This window comes from Bombina bombina, chromosome 6, assembly GCF_027579735.1.
Source record: "Bombina bombina isolate aBomBom1 chromosome 6, aBomBom1.pri, whole genome shotgun sequence".
In the NCBI taxonomy this organism is placed as follows: Eukaryota; Metazoa; Chordata; class Amphibia; order Anura; family Bombinatoridae; genus Bombina; species Bombina bombina.
In genome coordinates, this window is record NC_069504.1 from 1009437806 (window position 1) to 1009459025 (window position 21220).

Here is a 21220-nt window from a genome sequence, read left to right on the forward strand (position 1 = left end):
CTCCTTAGCTTAGATGCCTTCTTTTTCAAATAAAGATAGCAAGAAAACGAAGAAAACTAAGAAAAATTGATAATATGAGTAAATTAGAAAGTAGCTTAAAATCGCATGCTCTATCTGAATCACAAAAGAAAAAATATGGGTTCAGTGTCCCTTTAACCCCTTAATGACCAAGGACGTACGCCACACATCCTCAAAAAAAAGACAGTTAATGACCGAGGACGTGTGGTTTCCGGTTATTGCAGTGATGCCTCGATATCGAGGCATCCTGCAATAACCCCCCTTGGCCATCCGATGCAGAGAGAGCCACTCTGTGGCCCTCTCTGCACCGGACATCGGTGGCCGGTATCGTTGGTGGGTGGGAGCAAGTCTGGGAGGCGGGTGGTCGGCCATCGATGTGCCGAATGGAGTGGAGGGGGGCGGGATCGGGGGCGGGAGGGGCGGGAGCGCGCACGGGAGCGCGCGCGTGCACGGGGGGCGGCGGGCGCGCGCGTGCACGGGGGGCGGCGGGCGGGCGCGTGCACGGGGCGGGAGCGGGAGGGAACTGCTGCACTACAGAAAAATAAACTGGGAAAAGTAAAAAAAAATAAAGTTTTTAAAGCTGTAAATAAACAGCTAAGGGACCTGGAAGGGGTGGGGGGTTGATCTTGGGGGGGGGGGGGGAAGCTACACTACAGAAAAGATCATTTAAAAAAATAAAAAGGCACATTTTTTTTACTACACTGGGTACTGGCAGACAGCTGCCAGTACCCAAGATGGCGCCCATTAAGGCAGAGGGGGAGGGTTAGAGAGCTGGGGGATCAGTGAGGCTGGGAGCTAAGGGGGGAATCCTACACAGCAGCATATGTAAATATGCTAAAAAAACACAAAAAAAGCCCAAATATAGCTTTTATTTTAGTACTGGCAGAGTTTCTGCCAGTACTTAAGATGGCGGGGACAATTGTGGGGTGGGGGAGGGAAGAGAGCTGTTTGGGAGGGATCAGGGGGTCTCATGTTTCAGGTGGGAGGCTGAGCTCTACACTAAAGCTAAAATTAACCCTGCAAGCTCCCTACAAGCTACATAATTAACCCCTTCACTGCTAGCCATAATACACGTGTGAAATGCAGCGGCATTTGGCGGCCTTCTAATTACCAAAAAGCAACGCCAAAGCCATATATGTCTGCTATTTCTGAACAAAGGGGATCCCAGAGAAGCATTTACAACCATTTGTGCCATAATTGCACAAGCTGTTTGTAAATGATTTCAGTGAGAAACCTAAAATTGTGAAAAATTTAACGTTTTTTTTTAATTTGATCGCATTTGGCGGTGAAATGGTGGCATGAAATATACCAAAATTGGCCTAGATCAATACTAGGGGTTGTCTACTACACTACACTAAAGCTAAAATTATCCCTAAAGGCTCCCTACATGCTCCATAATTAACCCCTTCACTGCTGGGCATAATACACGTGTAGTGCGCAGTGGCATTTAGCAGCCTTCTAATTACTAAAAAGCAACGCCAAAGCCATATATGTCTGCTATTTCTGAACAAAGGGGATCCCAGAGAAGAATTTACAACCATTTAAGCCATAATTACACAAGCTGTTTGTAAATAATTTCAGTGAGAAACCAAAAGTTTGTGAAAAAATTAGTAAAAAAGTGAACGATTTTTTGTATTTAATCGCATTTGGCGGTGAAATGGTGGCATGAAATATACCAAAATGGGCCTAGATGAATACTTTGGGATGTCTACTAAAAAAAAATATATACATGTCAATGGATATTCAGAGATTCCTGAAAGATATTATTGTTCTAATGTAACTAGCGCTAATTTTGAAAAATAATGGTTTGGAAATAGCAAAGTGCTAATTGTATTTATGGCCCTATAACTTACAAAAAAAGCAAAGAACATGTAAACATTGGGTATTTCTAAACTCAGGACAAAATTTAGAAACTATTTAGCATGGGTGTTTTTTGGTAGTTGTAGATGTGTAACAGATTTTGGGGGTCATAGTTAGAAAAAGTGTGTTTTTTTCAATTTTTTCCTCATATTTTATATTTTTTTTTATAGTAAATGATAAGATATGATGAAAATAATGGTATCTTTAGAAAGTCCATTTAATGGCGAGAAAAACGGTATATAATATGTGTGGGTACAGTAAATGAGTAAGAGGAAAATTACAGCTAAACACAAACACCGCAGAAATGTAAAAATAGCCTTGGTCCCAAACGGACAGAAAATGGAAAAGTGCTGTGGTCATTAAGGGGTTAAAGGGACAGTCAATTCCAAAAAAAAACTTTCATGATTCAGATAGGGCATGTCATTTTAAACAACTTTCCAATTTACTTTTATCACCAATTTTGCTTTGTTTTCTTGGTTTTCTTAGTTGAAAGCTAAACCTAGGAGGTTCATATGCTAATTTCTCAGACCTTGAAGGCCGCCTCTAATCTAAATGCATTTTGATAGTTTTTCACCACTAGAGGGCTTGTGAATTTACCATGGAGACAGCTCTGATTGGCTAAAATGCAAGTTTGTCAAAAGAACTGAAATAAGGGAGCAGTCTGCTGAGGCTTAGATACAAGGTAATTACAGAGGTAAAATGTGTATAATTATAACTGCGGAATTGGTAATTAAGGGATTATCTATCTTTTAAAACAACAACAATTCTGGTGTTGACTGTCCCTTTAATACCTGGCTACAATTGTTTTGGGGTGGGAATGCAACAGTTCAATGATTGTCTGGGTCTTTACAGTAAGATGTTTCATATTGCTGTACAGTACCTATATGCATTGTCTATTCAGTCTGAATCTCAAAATGATCTCCTTGTCATTCAGGGTTTTATGTTTTTACATAAGCAGGAAACCAAAGTGAAATCTTCTATTTCTGTATCTGCACAATTTGGCATTGTTCTGCATGAACTTTATATCTTCCCTCATTGTTACTGCAAATAGAAAAAGCTCCTTAATGATACAAAAAGAGTTCCACAACAGTCTCACTCTCCCCCTGCATGAGGCACCCTCTTTGAATATTTGCAGACATATTTCTGGTTTATTACTATGGTGTTTTTGACCCCAGGGGTGAAAAATTATTTTTCGCCATCGTTTTACTCCTCACTGTACTAGTTTGTAAAATGATCACCTTGGAAAGTCTCATTTAAAGGACTCACAGGGCAATTTACTAAATACAAAAATAGCACTAAGAGGGAATGGCTGAGAATGAAGGTTTGTGAGTGGCTGGTTATTTTCTATGGAGTTTCAGATGTACACTATGATGTGTTTATACCTTGTTTATATTGATATGTAGACTCCTTAGAATTATATATTTTATCCTGGGCTAAATAAATATAACATACTGTGGTATATATCCGTGTCTCATACATTTGTTTGTCTTTAAGCATCTTTACAATATACTGTTCTGCTTCCCACCTGATCTAAAACGTAAGCCACATTTTATAGTAAATGTAGATGTATATGTCTACACACCACAGCCTACCATACACATACCACAAAATCTGAATAAAAAAAAAAGAAAAAGAACAAAAAGTTAATCTTTAAAATGTAACATCTGTCCAATATTACAATATTATTTAATTGTTCTTTCTCTGAATTGTTTCTCTTGTAATCTGGGCACCAGAAGTCCACCTGATCCCATTCTAAACAAGCAAAGCCTTTAAAGGGACAGTCTAGGCCAAACTAAATTTCATGATTCAGATAGAGCATGTAATTTTAAACAATTTTCTAATTTACTGTTATCACCAATTTTGCTTTGTTCTCTTGGTATTCTTAGTTTAAAGCTTAACCTAGGAGGTTCATATGCTAATTTCTTAGACCTTGAAGGCCACATCTTTTCAGAATGCATTTTAACAGTTTTTCACCACTAGAGGGTGTTAGTTCACGTATTTCATATAGATAACAATGTGCTTGTGCATGTGAAGTTATCAGGCACTGATTGGCTAAACTGCAAGTCTGTCAAAAGAACTGAAATAAAGGGGCAGTTTGCAGAGGCTTATATACAAGATAATCACAGAGGTTAAAAGTATATTATTATAACTGTGTTGGTTATGAAAACTGGGGAATGGGTAATAAAGGGATTATCTATCTTTTAAAACAATAAAAATTCTGGTGTAGACTGTCCCTTTAAAAGGGACATAAAACCCACATTTTTATTCTTTCATGATTCAGATAAAGCATGCATTTTTAAGAAACTTTCAAATGTACTTATATTATACATTTTACTACATTTCTTTCCCTAATCGGCTTTAACTGATAACAACTGTAAAACAATGCATTTTATACTAACATTATGAACATTACTAGCCTTGTTGTCTGCAGACTAAAGCCAAGATTGGCTCCACCAAGTAAGGTTCATAGTGGGTGGAGTTTGGTTATTGATAAATAATTGTAGTAAAAAGGGTGTTAATTTGTTTAAAAAAACGTTAAGATTTGGCCGATATGTTATTCAACAGCAACACAATGGAATTGTATAATTACAAGGGTTTTACTGTGCTTTTAAATGTAGCAGTACTTCAATACATATGTTGTAAATAGCTTTTCAAATAACTATATAATAACTCCCCAAAGAAAGACTGAATTTATAAAGGCAATTTTATTCACAGCTGCAAAAGAGTTTGGATCTCTGTGCAGAAGAGCAACAAATAACAAGTGCCAGAACCTTTTTAAGTGGGATTTGTGGATTATAGATCAAACTCCAAGGTCATTACTTTACGTGATGGGGACTAAAATAACTCCTAGGTGGCCAGCTGTGGGAATAAGCATAAGGAATGATTTTATTTTCTCATGGACGGCCGTCCTCTAGCAACAGCATACTTTTTTAAGTTATTACTAAACATTTACTCAAATTCTTGCCATTTAATGACAAAACACTCACAGTGTGAGATATAAATTTAAATGAGTATTTTCAGAGCTGTCAAGTTACACCCTCAGTCAAAACACTATTTGGAGTTGCTTTTCCTATGCACACAATAAGTAAACATTCTCACAGTATAAAGGAAGGATGGAAATACATAAATCCCAAATTAAAAGGACAGTAAACTCATAATTAAACTTTCATGGTTCACATAGAGCATGCAATGTTAAACAATTTGCCTATTTAATGCTTTTATCTAAACTGATTAGTTCTCTTTATATAAGCATATAAAGATAGGCCCAGGAGCAGCAATGCATCCTGGGAGCTAGCTGCTGATTGGAGGCTGCACATATATGCCTCTTATGATTGGCTTACTTGAAATGTTTAGCTAGGTCACAGAAGTACATAGCTTCTCCTTCAACAAATAAGACCAAGAAAATGAAACAAATCTGACAATAGAAGTAAATTGGAAATGTACCTAACTATAGGACCAAGTATTTCAATATTACTTTTTTTAGTTTGAGATAAACAATACACTAAAATGGCATACATGTAAATTTTAACTTTTCAATTTTTTTTCAATTTACTTATATTATCAAATGTACCTTTATTAAAGAGCATACCTAAATAGGAGCGTGCATTTGCTTTGAGCACAATATGTAAGCAGTGTTTGTAACAATGTTTTAATAAATATATCCATTGCTGAACAGTAGATGGCAGCAGTGTTTGCAACAATATATAACATAATTAATTAAAATAATATTTAAAAAAGGGACATGATACCCAAAACTTTTCATACATGATTCAGATAGTGAATACAATTTTAAACAACTTTCAAATTTACTTCTATTATTTGCTTAGTTCCCTTGATGTTCTTCGTTGAAAAGCATACCTAGGTAGGGTCAGGAGCTGGGAGGTAGATTCTGATTGGTGGCTGCACATACGTGCCTCTTGCCATTGGCTTTCCAATGTGTTCAGCTAGCTCCCAGTAGTGCATTGCTTCTCAAAGGATACCAAGATAATTGAGTAAAATTGATAATACAAGTAAATTGGAAAGTTGTTTAAAAATATATGCTCATGCTCTATCTGAATCATGAAATACAAATTTAGGGTTTTATGCCCCTTTAACATATTCTGTATTATAGGTTCATTAAAGCTAATTTGTGCATCTAAAAAGGCTTTTTAAAATAGATGTTCATGACAAAAATTAAGTTAGAGTTGCCGTAACTGCCAATCAATATCTTTAGGTAAAATTTCCTGTGAGTTTTAATAGCATTTACATTTTTCAATGCAAAAATATATTTAATCACTGAGTATTCCTATGGAGAATATAACATTTCTTTATTTTTTCATTATTTGAAAGGTATAATTGTTTTAATATGTGAATTTCAGTCTAGGGAAGAGGCGATTGATTAAAATAAAAATAAAAAAATGTTTTAAATTATTTCATTATATATACAGTCCTGGCCAAATGTTTAGAGAATGACACAAATATTAATTTTCACAAAGTCTGCTGCCTCAGTTTTTATGATGACAATTTGCATATACTCCGGAATGTTATGAAGAGTGATCAGATCAATTGCAATTCTCTTTGCCATGGAGATTCATTTAATCCCCCCCAAAAAATTCCACTGCATTTCAGCCCTGCCACAAAAGGACCAGCTGACATCATGTCAGTGTCTCTCTCGTTAACACAGGTGTCAGTGTTGACGAGGACAAGGCTGGAGACCACTCTGTCATGCTGATTGAGTTAGAATAACAGACTGGAAGCTTTAAAAGGAGGGCGGTGCTTGAAATCATTGTTCTTCTTACCTGCAAGGAAACGCATGCAGTTATCATTGCTTTGCACAAAAAGGGATTCACGGGCAAGGATATTGCTACTACTAAGAAAGATTGCATCTAAATCAACCATTTAGCATCAAGAACTTCAAGGACAGAGGTTCAATGGTCGTGAAGAAGGCTTCAGGGAGCCCAAGAAAGTCCAGCAAGCGCCAGGACTGTTTCGTAAAGTTTATTCAGCTGCGGGATCGGGCACTACCAATGCAGAGCTTGCTCAGGAATGGCAGCAGGCAGGTGTGAGTGCATCTGCACACACACTGAGGTGAAGACTTTTGGAGAATGGCCTGGTGTCGAGAAGGGCAGCAAAGAAGCCACTTTTCTCCAGGAAAATCATCAGGGACAGACTGATATTCTGCAAAAGGTACAGGGATTGGACTACTGAGGACTGGGGTAAAGTCATTTTCTCTGATGATTCCCCTTTCCGATTGATTGTTAGGGGCGTCCGGAAAAAACCTTGTCCAGAGAAGAAAAGGTGAGCGCTACCATCAGTCTTGTTTCATGCCAACAGTAAAACATCCTGAGACCATTCATGTGTGGAGTTTCTTCTCAACCAAGGGAGTGGGCTTACTCACAATTTTGCCTAAGAACCCAGCCATGAATAAAGAATGGTACAAAAAAATCCTCCAAAAGCAATTTCTCCCAACCATCCAAGAACAGTTTGGTGATTAACAAAGCCTTTTCCAGCATGATGAAGCACCTTGCCATAAGGCAAAAGAGATAACTAAGTAGCTTGGGGAACAAAACATCAAAATTTTGGGTCCATGGCCAGGAGACTCCCCAGACCTTAATCGCATAGAGAACTTGTGGTCAATCCTCAAGAGGCGGATGAACAAAAAACTCCCACAATTTCTGATAAACTCCAAGCATTGGTTATGCAAGAATGGGCAGCCATCAGTCAGGATGTGGCCCAGAAGTTGATTGATAGCATGCCAGGGCGAATTGCAGAGGTCTTGAAAAAGAAGGGTCAACAATAATAATAATTCCCGCCACTGTATTGGTAGACAAGAACAACCATTCTCAAGCAAGAAAATGTATAGTCAATTTAATAGGAAAAGAAATATAAAAAAAGAAAAGAAAAGGAAAATACATATTACCGAGCTTGACAAATCCAAGGAGCCCCTTTTTAAATTCTAATCCCTAACTTCTTGGATTTTCTTATATTTGTCTACACAGAACCATCATAAAATATCAGTATCAATATGTTTAAAACAAATTAACAGTCATGCATCATTTATCAATAGCCAAACTTCAGCCAACTTTGCCTACTTTGGGTGCATTTCTAATTCTGAGAATTAGCTCAATGTTCAGTGCTAAATTGCATGAAAAGGGGGCAAAATAAATAATTAACATATATAGTAAAGTTGTTTCATTATGCATAACTAAACATTTTATATTAAAACCTCAAGGTGCTTACTGTACTTTTAATAATCCTCCTCGATCCTAAATGTGAAATTAAAGCCTACCAACCTACTTTTCAACAAACGATACCAAGAGAAAGAAGTAAACTTGAAAAAAAGAAGTAAATTGGAAACATTTTTAAAATTGTATGTTCTATTTGAATCATGAAAGAAAAACAATTGCGTTTCATGTCCCTTTAATGTCAAGTCTTACATACTGCAACAAAAATTTGTTTTGTTTATTTTCTATCTTTAAAAAAAAAAAAAAAAATACATTCTACAAGTAATTATTTCTGCATGCACCAAATTCTCATATTTATCTGCTAAAGTATGTATTGTATTAGCTTCTAATTCAGAGCACTTTGATTTGCACATTTTGCAAAGTTTTTTAGAGCTTTGCAATGAAAAAAGACCGTACTGATGAAAAACAAGGTTAGACCCATCACAATCATTTATTAGGTTTACGGTAGGCATCTTAATAAGATCTCAGTGTCTTTTTAAAACTTAACATAAAACACTAGGAATCCCTTTTGGGGGTAAATATCCCAAGAACCAAGGACTCTGCAGAGATAAAAATTGGTGAACAAATGTTGCAATATGAATGAGATCATTTATACAGAAACAGATCAGAAACATTCCGCTAGCAGTGTTATTTATTTAACCCTTCAAATGCAGAGCTTCACTCGTTTTGGCTTGACACTCCCAACAAATATAATGATAATTATAAAAGCTATAAAATTATGTTAAACAAGTCAATACTTTTTATACAAATGCTTGTGATGTAAATATTTATTTTCCAAACACTGGTTGGCAATTTATTTTTAAGTTTCTAAGAATACGCCATAAAAGCAAAATGTCTAGAAATGTAGTGTCCCACTGAGAACATCAGAGCTGTAAATATGGTTTATAAATAGCATTCTCTCTGTGCCTACATTCTTTACATGCCTTATTAGGACCAACATACAGAAGCTAGTGCAAAACATTATTTATTACCATTTTAGGATATACAAAATGGCTGGTCTGTTCATGGTGTGTTAATTGAGACTGCCAGATATGACTGCCAGACGTTGGAAACCTCCAATTCAAACAGGCAAAGAATTATTATCTTATGACGTTCATACTCTTTAAAATAGACCCAACTTTTTATTTATTTATAATTTTACCTTTCTGCTTCTAGACGCATTTCCTCACGTTTCTGCCTCCTGAGTTCTCGGCGGCGTTCAAAATCATCCATGATGAGTGATGTATTTCAAAGTTGAAATCTAGATTGAGTAAATAGCATATATTGAATAAAGGCAAATGGTTTATGTACATGCTTTTTGTAAATAAAGTTTTCCCAAACTGTATTCAAACTAAAATACAATGGCTAATCAGTCGAAGATAACTAACACTGTAAAAGTATAGCTGCATCTATTCCAATGAAAGAGTTTGAGTTTTCTATATTTTTGTCTCTTTTAATTATTTATAAACAATCATTCATAACAATGTTACTGGACACTGTTATTGATGCATTAATACTGTATTATTAATAAATCAGTATTAGGTTAATTTATTATGTAAAGTATTTTATACTTTTTTTCAGTTTACATACAGTGACACTTTTGCAATTTTTTTTTACTAGACACAGTACAATCTAATCATAACAATTTTATTATGGGCTCAAATAAATACACAAAGCATTAGCTTTTTTTTTTTTTTAAATGATTTAGTAGTATGACAAAAACAGTATTGACCTTTCCTAAAACTGTGTGCAATATGTAATTTATATTTTATATTTTTAACATATATAGTATATAAACAATGAAAGTAAACATTTAAAAATTATTAAGCAAACAATCTTTGTCACATAAAGAAGAGGAAATAAATCTACATAAATTATGTTCAATATTATTTTAAAGATAGATGATAGATAGATGATAGATAGATGTTAGATAATTCTACATATATTTAAAATATTCCGTTTTGCTAAAAGCAAATGCTCTCAAATGTACTACATGGATTTAAACAAGCAATTACCATTTATAAGCATTGTTATTTTAACATCTTATTTCCATTAGCTACTAGATAGATGGATAGCTTCTGTAAATAGTAAATTCCCTAGATAGATAGATAGATAGATAGATAGATAGATAGTTAGATAGATAGCTTCTGTAAATAGCAAATTCCCTAGATAGATAGATAGATAGATAGATAGATAGATAGATAGATAGATAGATAGATAGATGATAGATAGATAGATAGATAGATAGCATCTACAAATAGCAAATTCCCTAGATAGATAGATAGATAGATAGATAGATAGATAGATAGATAGATACATAGATAGCTAGATAGCTTCTACAAATAGCAAATTCCCTAGATAGATAGATAGATAGATAGATAGATAGATAGATATAGATAGATATATAGATAGATAGATAGCTTCTGTAAATAGCAAATTCCCTAGATAGATAGATAGATACATACATACATACATAGATAGCTAGATAGCTTCTACAAATAGCAAATTCCCTAGATAGATAGATAGATAGATAGATAGATAGATAGATAGAAAGCTTCTACCAATAGCAAATTCCCTAGATAGATAGATAGATAGATAGATAGATAGATAGATAGATAGCTTGTACAAATAGCAAATTCCCTGGATAGATAGATTTCTACAAATAGCAAATTTCCTAGATAGATAGATTTCTAAAAATAGCAAATGCCCTAGATAGATAGATAGATAGATAGATAGATAGATTTCTACAAATAGCAAATATCTTAGATAGATAGATACAATTCTACAAATAGCAAATTCCCTTAAGATTCACTGCATGGTTTTCCTTACCACTCGTAAGCACTGTTTTTAATGTGTAATTTTACTTAGCTACTACATTTTTCAATTAATTTTAAATAATCTATGTTTGAGCGTAAAATTCATATGCATACACAAGTAGCCAGATGAATACTGACACACACAATACCTGGGATTGTACAGAAGTAATGTTTTTCCCGCACAATTTATAAGTGTCTGATGGATGATGGATAGTCCATAAATCCTTGGTAAAATATTGTTTGCACCATGAATGGGCTCGGAGATCATCAAGAAGATCGTCACAAAATCTCCATCTCCAAAAGCAAAATGAAATGACTACCAGAAAAGGGAAAGCTCTTTTATGTCCTTGCTTTGTTTATAGAGCTGTCAGTGGTTAGTTTAACTCTGGGATGTTGAATGCAAGGTCTGCACTAAGATTATTTCCTGTGCCCAGATTGAGGCCTCTGCTTCCTTTGCCTGAACTATGTGCTATTGCAGAATTCCAGTATTAACCCTTTTGCTTTTATATTACTAAACAATGACTTAGAGCCCTTTCTGAAAGGCTAATATGTACCATGGTCATAAAGATAATCTGGTATTTAATCATTCATTTTGATTTCAGTTTCTAACAGATACCATAGGTCACATGTTTAAAGGACCAGTAAATACAGTAGATTTGCATAAACAACAAATACCTGATAAAAAGACAATGCAATAGCACTTAGTCTGAACTTTAAACGTGTAGTAGATTTTTTTTTCTGACAAATTTAAAAGTTATTTATATTTCCACTTCCCCCTGTATCATGTGACAGCCATCAGCCAATCACAAATGCATACACGTATCATGTGACAGCCATCAGCTAATAACACATGCATATATGTATATTCTGTGAATTGTTGCACATGCTCAGTTCAGTAGGAGCTGGTGACTCAAAAAGTGCAAATATAAAAAGATTATGAACATTTTTTAATGGCAGTAAATTGGAAAGTTGTTTAAAATTGCATGCTCTATCTGAATTATGAAAGTTTAATTTGACTTGAGTGCCCTTTTAAAAAGATATATAGATCTTACTAATTATGTATTTATTATTTGCCAAATCCTCAAGTGATTTATAACATCTTTAAGTTAAAATAATTGTATTTGTTTTTATATGCAAATCAAATTATTGTAACATTAAACCCATATTATATATCAACAATTAAGCAAGTAACATATCTATAAAATTATAGAGAAAGAGAAAAAAAGAAGGCCCCAAAATAGCACACTTGCCTACCACTATTGTAAAATTGTATGCTCTGTCTAAATCACAAAATACAATGTTTGGGTTTCATATCTCTTTAATTTTGACTTTACTGCTCCTTTAATAAAATAAAAATAAATAGATTGAAAGTTAACTTGGGTGGTAAGAAATTAGTAGATATCTACACTGATCAGCCACAACATTAAAACCACTGACAGGTGAAGTGCATAACATTGATTATATCGTCACAATAGCAACTGTCAAGGGGTAAGATATATTAGGCAGCAAGTGAAAAGTCAGTTCTTTGATTTCATGTGTTAGAAGCAGGAAAAATGGAAAAGCAAAAAGATCTAAGTGACTTTGACAATGGCAAAATAGTGATGGCTAGACGACTTCATCAGAGCATCTCCAAAATGGCAAGTCTTGTGGGGTTTGTTCCTGGTATGCAGTGGTTAGTACCAGTAACTACCAAAAGTCGTGAAAGGAAGGATGACCGCGTCAGGGTCATGGGTGCCCATGGCTCATTGATGCACGTGGAGAGCAAAGGCTAGCCGTCTGGTCCAATCACATAGAAGAGCTACTGTAGCTGAAATTGCTGAAAAAATTAATGCTGGCCATGATAGAAAGGTGTCAGAACACACAGTGCATCACAGTTTGCTGTGTATGGGGGCTGCGTGGCCACAGACTGGTCAGAGTGCCCATGATGACCACTGTCCACCATCGAAAGTGCATTAATGGTGAAATGAACATCAGAACTGGACCATGGAGCAATGGAGGAAGGTTGCCTGGTCTGATAAATCACATTTTCTTTTAGGTCATGTGGATGACCGGGTGCATGTGCGTCATTTGCCTGGGGAAGAGATGGCAGCAGGAGGCACTATAGGAAGAAGACAGGTTGGTGGAGGCAGTGTTATGTTCTGGGTAATGTTCTGCTGGTAAACCTTGGGTCCTGGCATTCATGTGGATGTTACTTTACAACATACCACCTACCTAGAGTTTATTGCAGACCACGTCCTCCCCTTCAAGGCACTGGTGTTCCCTAATGGCATCGACCTCTTTCAGCAGGATAATGCACACGGCCACACTGCAAAAAATCTTCAGGAATGGTTTGTGGAACAAAACAAAGAGTTCAAGATGTTGCTTGGCCTCCAAATTCCCCAAATCTCAATGCAATTGAGCATCTGTAGGATGTGCTGGAACAGCTAATCTGATCCATGGAGGCCCCACCTCGAAACTTGCAGGACTTAAAGGATCTGCTGATAATGGCTTGGTGCCAGATACCACAGGACACGATCAGAGGTCTTGTGGAGTCTGTGCCTCAACACATCAGAACTGTTTTGGCAGCACAAGGGGGACCTACATGTTATTTGGCAGGTGTTTTTAATGTTTTGGCTGATCAGTGTATATATCTCAGGTGAAATAGCAGTTCATTGTTCTTATTCAGAAACAGTTTAAAAAAATACAATACAATCAAGAAAAGCAACACATGCACATGATTGTAATTATAAAAAAAGGTACAAACATTGTTTATATAATCTGCAAGGATTCAACTTTATACCTGTTAAATTGCATTTTTGGCATGAACATTGTATGAAGGTTTATGTAGTGTTACAAATCCCTATATAAGATTAAATAGTTTTGAATCATGGTTTTCTCACTGTTACAACTGCAAACATTATGTCCTAGCAGTAATTGTCATATCGCCACATCTGTCAATGTGGCAATAAATCTGTGCACAACACTGTAACAGTGCATCTAAGTCTGGGATTTACAGGTCATTTAAACATAATAATTTGAGTTTTGGTAAAAACAGACATTTATTTTATTTATTTTTCAGTTATAAATTAAAGGGAGATTTTGTGGCAAACATGATTTAATCTGATTAATTGGAGCTTTTATATTTGCACGTCTCACATTGGAATTGCGTGTATTTCATCCCAGCAGAGGAGATAATCTCATAGGTAAAATATTGTTTGTAAACTGCAAGGACTGCATATCCTGAGCTGAATGCAGCCTGTGATTGGTGGAGTTGTGTGACTGTTGCTGCTGAAACAGCTATTTCTTGTTCAGGGACAGCAGTTCTCTGTGGCTCCAAAACATGGATTACATGTTCTAATGAATTTGAGCACAATATTTTTTAACTAAAATGTTCTACTTTTTTAGGACATTTTTCGCTAGCAATATTTCCATTGTATTCCGTTGATTTGCAGAACACGTTCACTAAAAAGTCTGTTAGGCGTGTTTATTAATGTGGCCAGTTATGGACAGGAACAAATGAGAAAACACTGTGTAGAATGTTGCAGAGCCATGATTTTAAATCTTCCAGAATCCACTCTATGCTTTCTGGGAGTGGAACAATAGAAGTCTGTTAAATAAAAAACACAAATATGTACTTTCATTTTATGGAGAAATCTATGTTTGTGGACATCCCACTCCAGTCACATTGAAAGCATAAAATAAAAAAATATTTATCTACTGAAACATCACTTTATGGTGTCTGAAAATGCCTAAGGCACAAGTTTCCACTTCCTACAAGAAGCGCACTAGCAACAGTTAGCTTCATTTTTCTGTCTTGTTTATGTTAGGGCTCATAGTCATGTTTCTCTGAACTTATAAAAATAAATTAGCTAACTGTCACCTAGATTAGGAGTTTTGCGTTAGAGGCTGTGCGGTGCTAACGAGCAGTTTTCCCACACCGCTCACTTACATGCAGCGCTGGTATTATACGTTTTTACAAACTCGTCATTAAAAGACAAGACGTGAGCGTTGAGCAAAATTTTGCTTATTACCGCACTCCAATACCAGCGCTGCTTAAGTCAGCGGTGAGCTGGTGTAACGTGCTCATGCACGATTTCCCCATAGGAATCAACGGGGAGAGCCGGCTGAAAAAAAGTCTAACACCTGCAAAAAACTGTAAAACTCCTTAACGCAGCCCCATTGATTCCTATGGGGAAATAAAATGAATGTTTACCCCTAACACCCTAACATGAACCCTGAGTCTAAACCCCTAATCTTACACTTATTAACCCCTAATCTGCCGCCCCTGACATCGCCGACACCTGCATTATATTATTAACCCCTAATCTGCTGCTCCGGACACCGCCGCCACCTACATTATACTTATGAACCCCTTATCTGCTGCCCCCAACATCGCCGACACCTACATTATATTTATTAACCCCTAATCTGCTGCCCCCAATGTCGCCGCCCCTACCTACACTTATTAACCCCTAATCTGCCGCCCCCAACGTCGCCGCCACTATACTAAAGTTATTAACCCCTAAACCTAAGTCTAAACCTAACACCCACTTACCAACTTAAATATAATTTAAATAAATCTAAATAAAATTCCTATCATTAACTAAATTATTCCTATTTAAAACTAAATACTTACCTATAAAATAAACCCTAAGCTAGCTACAATATAACTAATAGTTACATTGTAGCTATCTTAGGATTTATTTTTATTTTACAGGCAAGTCTGTATTTATTTTAACTAGGTAGAATAGTTACTAAATAGTTATTAACTATTTAATAACCATCTAGCTAAAATAAATACAAAAGTACCTGTAAAATAAAACCTAACCTAAGTTACAATTACACATAACACTACACTATAATTAAATAAATAAACTAAATTAAATACAATAAAATAAATTACATACAATTACCTAAATTAAATTAGCTAAAGTACAAAAAAAACCAAACACTAAATTACAGTAAATAATAAATTACAGAAATTTAAACTAATTACACCTAATCTAATAGCCCTATTAAAATAAAAAAAGCCCCCCAAAATAAAAAACTCCCTAGCCTAAACTAAACTACCAATAGCCCTTAAAAGGGCCTTTTGCGGGGCATTGCCCCAAAGTAATCAGCTCTTTTACCTGTAAAAAAAAAATACAAACAACCCCCCCAACAGTAAAACCCACCACCCACACAACAAACCCCCCAAATAAAAACCTATCTAAAAAAACTTAAGCTCCCCTGATTGGATCAGCCAATAGGATTGAACTTCAATCCTATTGGCTGATTGCATCAGCCAATAGGATTTTTTTCTACCTTAATTCCGATTGGCTGATAGAATTCTACCGCTCTCTTTTTGGCAGACTCGTAATACCGGCGCTATGCAAGTCCCATTGAAAAAAAGAGGATACACAATTTACGTAAGTGGATTTGCGGTATTTCCAAGTCTGGCCAAAAAAGTGAGCGGTGAGCCTGTACCTGCAAGACTCATAATACCAGCGGGCATTAAAAAGCAGCATTAGGACCTCTTAACGCTGCTTTTTAAGCCTAACGCACAACTCGTAATCTAGCCATGTGTTTTTTATATACAGGTACAAATCTCCAAATCCAGAATTCCAAAATCCAAACTTATTCTGAATTCCAAATTTTTGTATTAACATTTTTTTTTTTTTTAAATATAAAATGACTACTTTTCCCTACATGTAAATCACAATCTCGTGCCTGTGTCTTCGTTTTTTTTGTTGCAAATAATAATCTATATTTATTTAAAATAATAAATATTACCTTTCTGATTACAATACTGTGCTGTCTTGCTTAGGGTACTGTGTATTCGTTGGTTCCAAACCCTCTCCAATCTGTTCGATTTAAAAGATGCAAATATTCCAAAATCCAATTATTTTTTTCTATTAGTCCCAAGCAGTTTAGATAAAAAGGTTTCTACCTGTGAGTATGTGTGTGTGTGTGTGTATATATATATATATATATATATATATATATATATATATATATATATAAAAGAAACAAGAGAATGCACTCTCAGGACTTCTTCAAAAAACCAATTTAATGGAACGTTTTCGGGGTTCACAACCCCTTCATCAGCATACATAACAGACAAAATACAACTCATTTATAGTGTTACATACAAATTAAATCACACCAACCTTAGTGCCTCTCCAAAAAAGTGCGCCAATATTTCGAGCTTGGAACGCATCTTGCGTTCCACAGTGCTGTCCGAAACCGGAAGTTTCATTACATCACTTCCGGTTTTCGGTCCCAATATACATCGTAAACTTATTCATAAACTTGTTCAATCTACATATCTGAACATTCTTGTGTGACATACTAATGTAGAAAACTTCATATAGACAAACGTGTGGAACATTGCCACAAATACCTGAAATTGTGTTAAATAAATATTAGAAAGTGTGTGCATCGAGTTGGCATGGTGACAGTAACCAAGGTAATTGTATACAATGTAAATTACCCATAAGTGCCATTACCTGTGTTAAGTTTAAAACAAAATACCAACTGAACAGAACAAAGATTTTCTTAATGTGCAAAACAGCATAAATTCATGCTGAATATGCTCATTACAATGAAAATAATAATAATAATAATAATAATTAAAATAATAATTGGACTATGTATCAGTACGTGTGGTTGGTTTTCTAAATAAGAAAGAAATGGAATGCTGCAAGTATGGATGGAAAAAAAATTAGAGTGTGACACCAATATGATATATGGGTAACTTGGACCAACTGACATGTTGGAATGTGTACCAAAAACAGAGCCACAGTGTCCACCTGACATACCCCAAGTATGTAGCACCCCAATTAATGATCACATAAGGCTCTTAAAGTCCGGCATGAATACCATTGGGGTGCTACATACTTGGGGTATGTCAGGTGGACACTGTGGCTCCGTTTTTGGTACACATTCCATTTGCCCCTATTTTTAGGGGGAAGTGTTGTGCACCTAACGGCACGGAGCAGGGGGGACATCTGTCTCCATCTTCTCCGTGGAAGCCTGGTCTGCCCTGTGCAATTACCCACTGTTCAAACACGCACCACCTGTCTTTTAGCGGATATGAATACTACTATACCCACTTGGAGAAATTTCTGATGTTGGGACTGTATATATGAGCTACATGTCCTTATTATTATTATCCCTTCTATCTTGTTATATAGGTTGCTTTGCTACCATGTTTGAGGCTATAAATTTAAAATAAGGTTACCACCCTTATACATTTTCCCAGCCATTATATATATTCATCTGCATCTATATTTGGGCTGATGTATGTTATAACCGCCCGATGGCCAAATTTACTTTATATGAACACGATGTGATTCCCCAGCGGTACAGCTTATAATTTATACAGCCCTACAATATCCCACATATTCCTTTCATTATATATTCCTCTCACTTTATGCATCTATCTGTTCGCATATCGATTGAAGTAATATTCATGCCAACTGTCAGTTGGTCCAAGTTACCCATATATCATATTGGTGTCACACTCTAATTTTTTTTCCATCCATACTTGCAGCATTCCATTTGTTTGTTATTTAGAAAATGTCATTCCAACCACACGTACTGATACATAGTCCAATTATTATTTTAATTATTATTATTATTTTCATTGTAATGGGCATATTCAGCATGAATTTATGCTGTTTTGCACATTAAGAAAATCTTTGTTCTGTTCAGTTGGTATTTTGTTTTAAACTTAACACAGGTAATGGCACTTATGGGTAATTTACATTGTATACAATTACCTTGGTTACTGTCACCATGCCAACTCGATGCACAAACACTTTCTAATATTTATTTAACACAATTTCAGGTATTTGTGGCAATGTTCCACACGTTTGTCTATATGAAGTTTTCTACATTAGTATGTCACACAAGAATGTTCAGATATGTAGATTGAACAAGTTTATGAATAAGTTTACGATTGTATATTGGGACCGAAAACCGGAAGTGATGTAATGAAACTTCCGGTTTCGGACAGCACTGTGGAACGCAAGATGCGTTCCAAGCTCGAAATATTGGCGCACTTTTTTGGAGAGGCACTAAGGTTGGTGTGATTTAATTTGTATGTAACACTATAAATGAGTTGTATTTTGTCTGTTATGTATGCTGATGAAGGGGTTGTGAACCCCGAAAACGTTCCATTAAATTGGTTTTTTGAAGAAGTCCTGAGAGTGCATTCTCTTGTTTCTTATTTGATGCTGTATCATTGCACCCAGGCGAGTTGGCTATCGGTGGGCTGAACTGGAAATTGTTTACTATATATATATACGGTGCTCTGACAAAATGCAGAAGGACATTTGGCAGAAGGACATTTGGCAGACGGACATTTGGCCGACGGACATTTGGCTGACAGACAGAAAGCTAAAGAATGTTCCGATTTCGGCCGAGGGCAGATACGTTCCAGAGTGCTCTGTTCTAATCAGAGCCTCGGGTGCCGCAACTGCCTCTGGGAACCTTACCATGGGTCCCAGGCCGCACGTTTTGTAATTCTCTGTCTGGGAAATTATCTATCTATCAAATCTATCTATTTATCTATCAAATCTATCTATCTATCTATCTATCTATCAAATGTATCTATTGCATCTATTGATCTATCTATCTAATCTATGTATCTATCTATCTATCTATCTATCTATCTATCTATCTATCAAATCTATCTATCTCGTGGCCGGACTGTTATGTGACAGCCACTTGTGTTTCGGCCAAATGTCCGTCGGCCAAATGTACGTCGGCCAAGTGTCCGTCGGCCAAGTGTCCGTCGGCTAAAAGTCCGGCCACGATATATACATACATATAATTTATATATATATATATATATTCATACACACACACATATATATATATATATATATATATATATATATACAGTATATACAGTATATATATATATATATATACAGGTATACCTCACTTTACAGCGCTTCACTTTACAGCGATTCGCTAATACAGCGCTTTGTGGAGCTGAAGTTCAACCTCCAAGGATTTTGAAACAGTGCTGTAATCTTCATGAGAGTGCAAGATAAGTGACTGGCACCATTTTGTTATGCTTAGTTCACTCTGTTTATAGCATTGCAGTGCAATCAGTGTCTCAGTGCTATACTCTGGCAAATTTTACTACAGTAATTGTCACAATTTTACAGGTACAGTATTTATTGAATACTTGCTGTGCTAGTGTTAAACTAAACATAGCACTATTGCACCCCTAATATATGTTAGTTCAATCATGTTTTCAGGATTTTAAACACTAAAAAGAAAGCTAAATCTGCCTTGTTTCACTTTAAGGCGGTTTTCACTTTACAGCGGGGCTCCGGTCCCTAACCCGCTGTATGAGCGGGGTATACCTGTATATATAGATAGATATAGATAGATAGATAGATAGATAGATAGATAGATATATGCTACACTGAGTGAGTTTGGACAGGGGTAGAAAAAAAATAGGTTAAGCCCAACCTTAAGCAAATCGGAATTTAGTGTACCTAATATTTATTTTAGACATTGCTTTTTGCATGAATTGCAATATGGAGCAGAGTGACACAAAATTCCCCTTACATTTTTCATTTACTACTTTTTATGGAAGAAAATATGTATATAAAGGCTAAATTTGAGATCATAAAAAAGGACTGCCTGGGATTTTTTTTTAAAGGAAAGTAACCACCTTGTAATTACAAGATATTTCTGTTTAATTGCTATAAAATAACATCTAAGCCAAGTCTTTAAAACAAATTAACATCCTTTTAACCACAACTATTTTTGAATTGGCCATCTCCACCCATCATTTGCCTTATTTGGAGGAACCAATCTGGGCTTTAGTCTGCAGACAACATAACTAGCCCCGGTGATAATGTTAGTATAGAGTGTACATTTGTGCTGTTCTTATCTAATAAAGCCAATTAAAGATGAATATTCAGAGCTAAATTACATCAAATGGGGGCAAAATAAATAATGAATGCATATTGCAAAGTAATTTCATTACTCATAACTAAACATTTTATATACAAATCTCAAGGTCTTTACTGTCCCTTTAACCTAATCCCAACACTTTTTCTGTAAGGCAGTGAAAGTACAGCTATATCACTCTGAGACATGAACACCCCAGATGCTTTTAGGGACAGTAAGGTGAATTGAAACTGGAAGAACGTGGGCACAGGTGTACTGTGGGCAGGGCTGGTTGTCTCACTAGCATGGTTGGTGAAGTTGGGGCATTTGCCCTGATGTTGGAATCTGCAAGAGTAACAACAGGCAGACCTCACAACCAATGCCAATCATGCAATATCCTGATGATCAGAAGGTCGGCACTAAGGCAACGTGGGCTCATATGCTTAT

The 21220-nt window shown here is 35.8% G+C and overlaps 1 protein-coding gene across 1 annotated transcript in view; it reads right to left on the reverse strand.

Annotated features, from left to right (window-relative positions):
• The window catches only part of CALD1 (caldesmon 1), a 287339-nt gene that overhangs the window by 145708 nt on the left and 120411 nt on the right, over window positions 1–21220 (reverse strand). Inside the window, 1 exon segment of the mRNA XM_053718725.1 lies at window positions 9244–9342. Within this exon segment, the coding sequence (XP_053574700.1) occupies window positions 9244–9314 (71 nt within the window). The 5' untranslated portion in view covers window positions 9315–9342.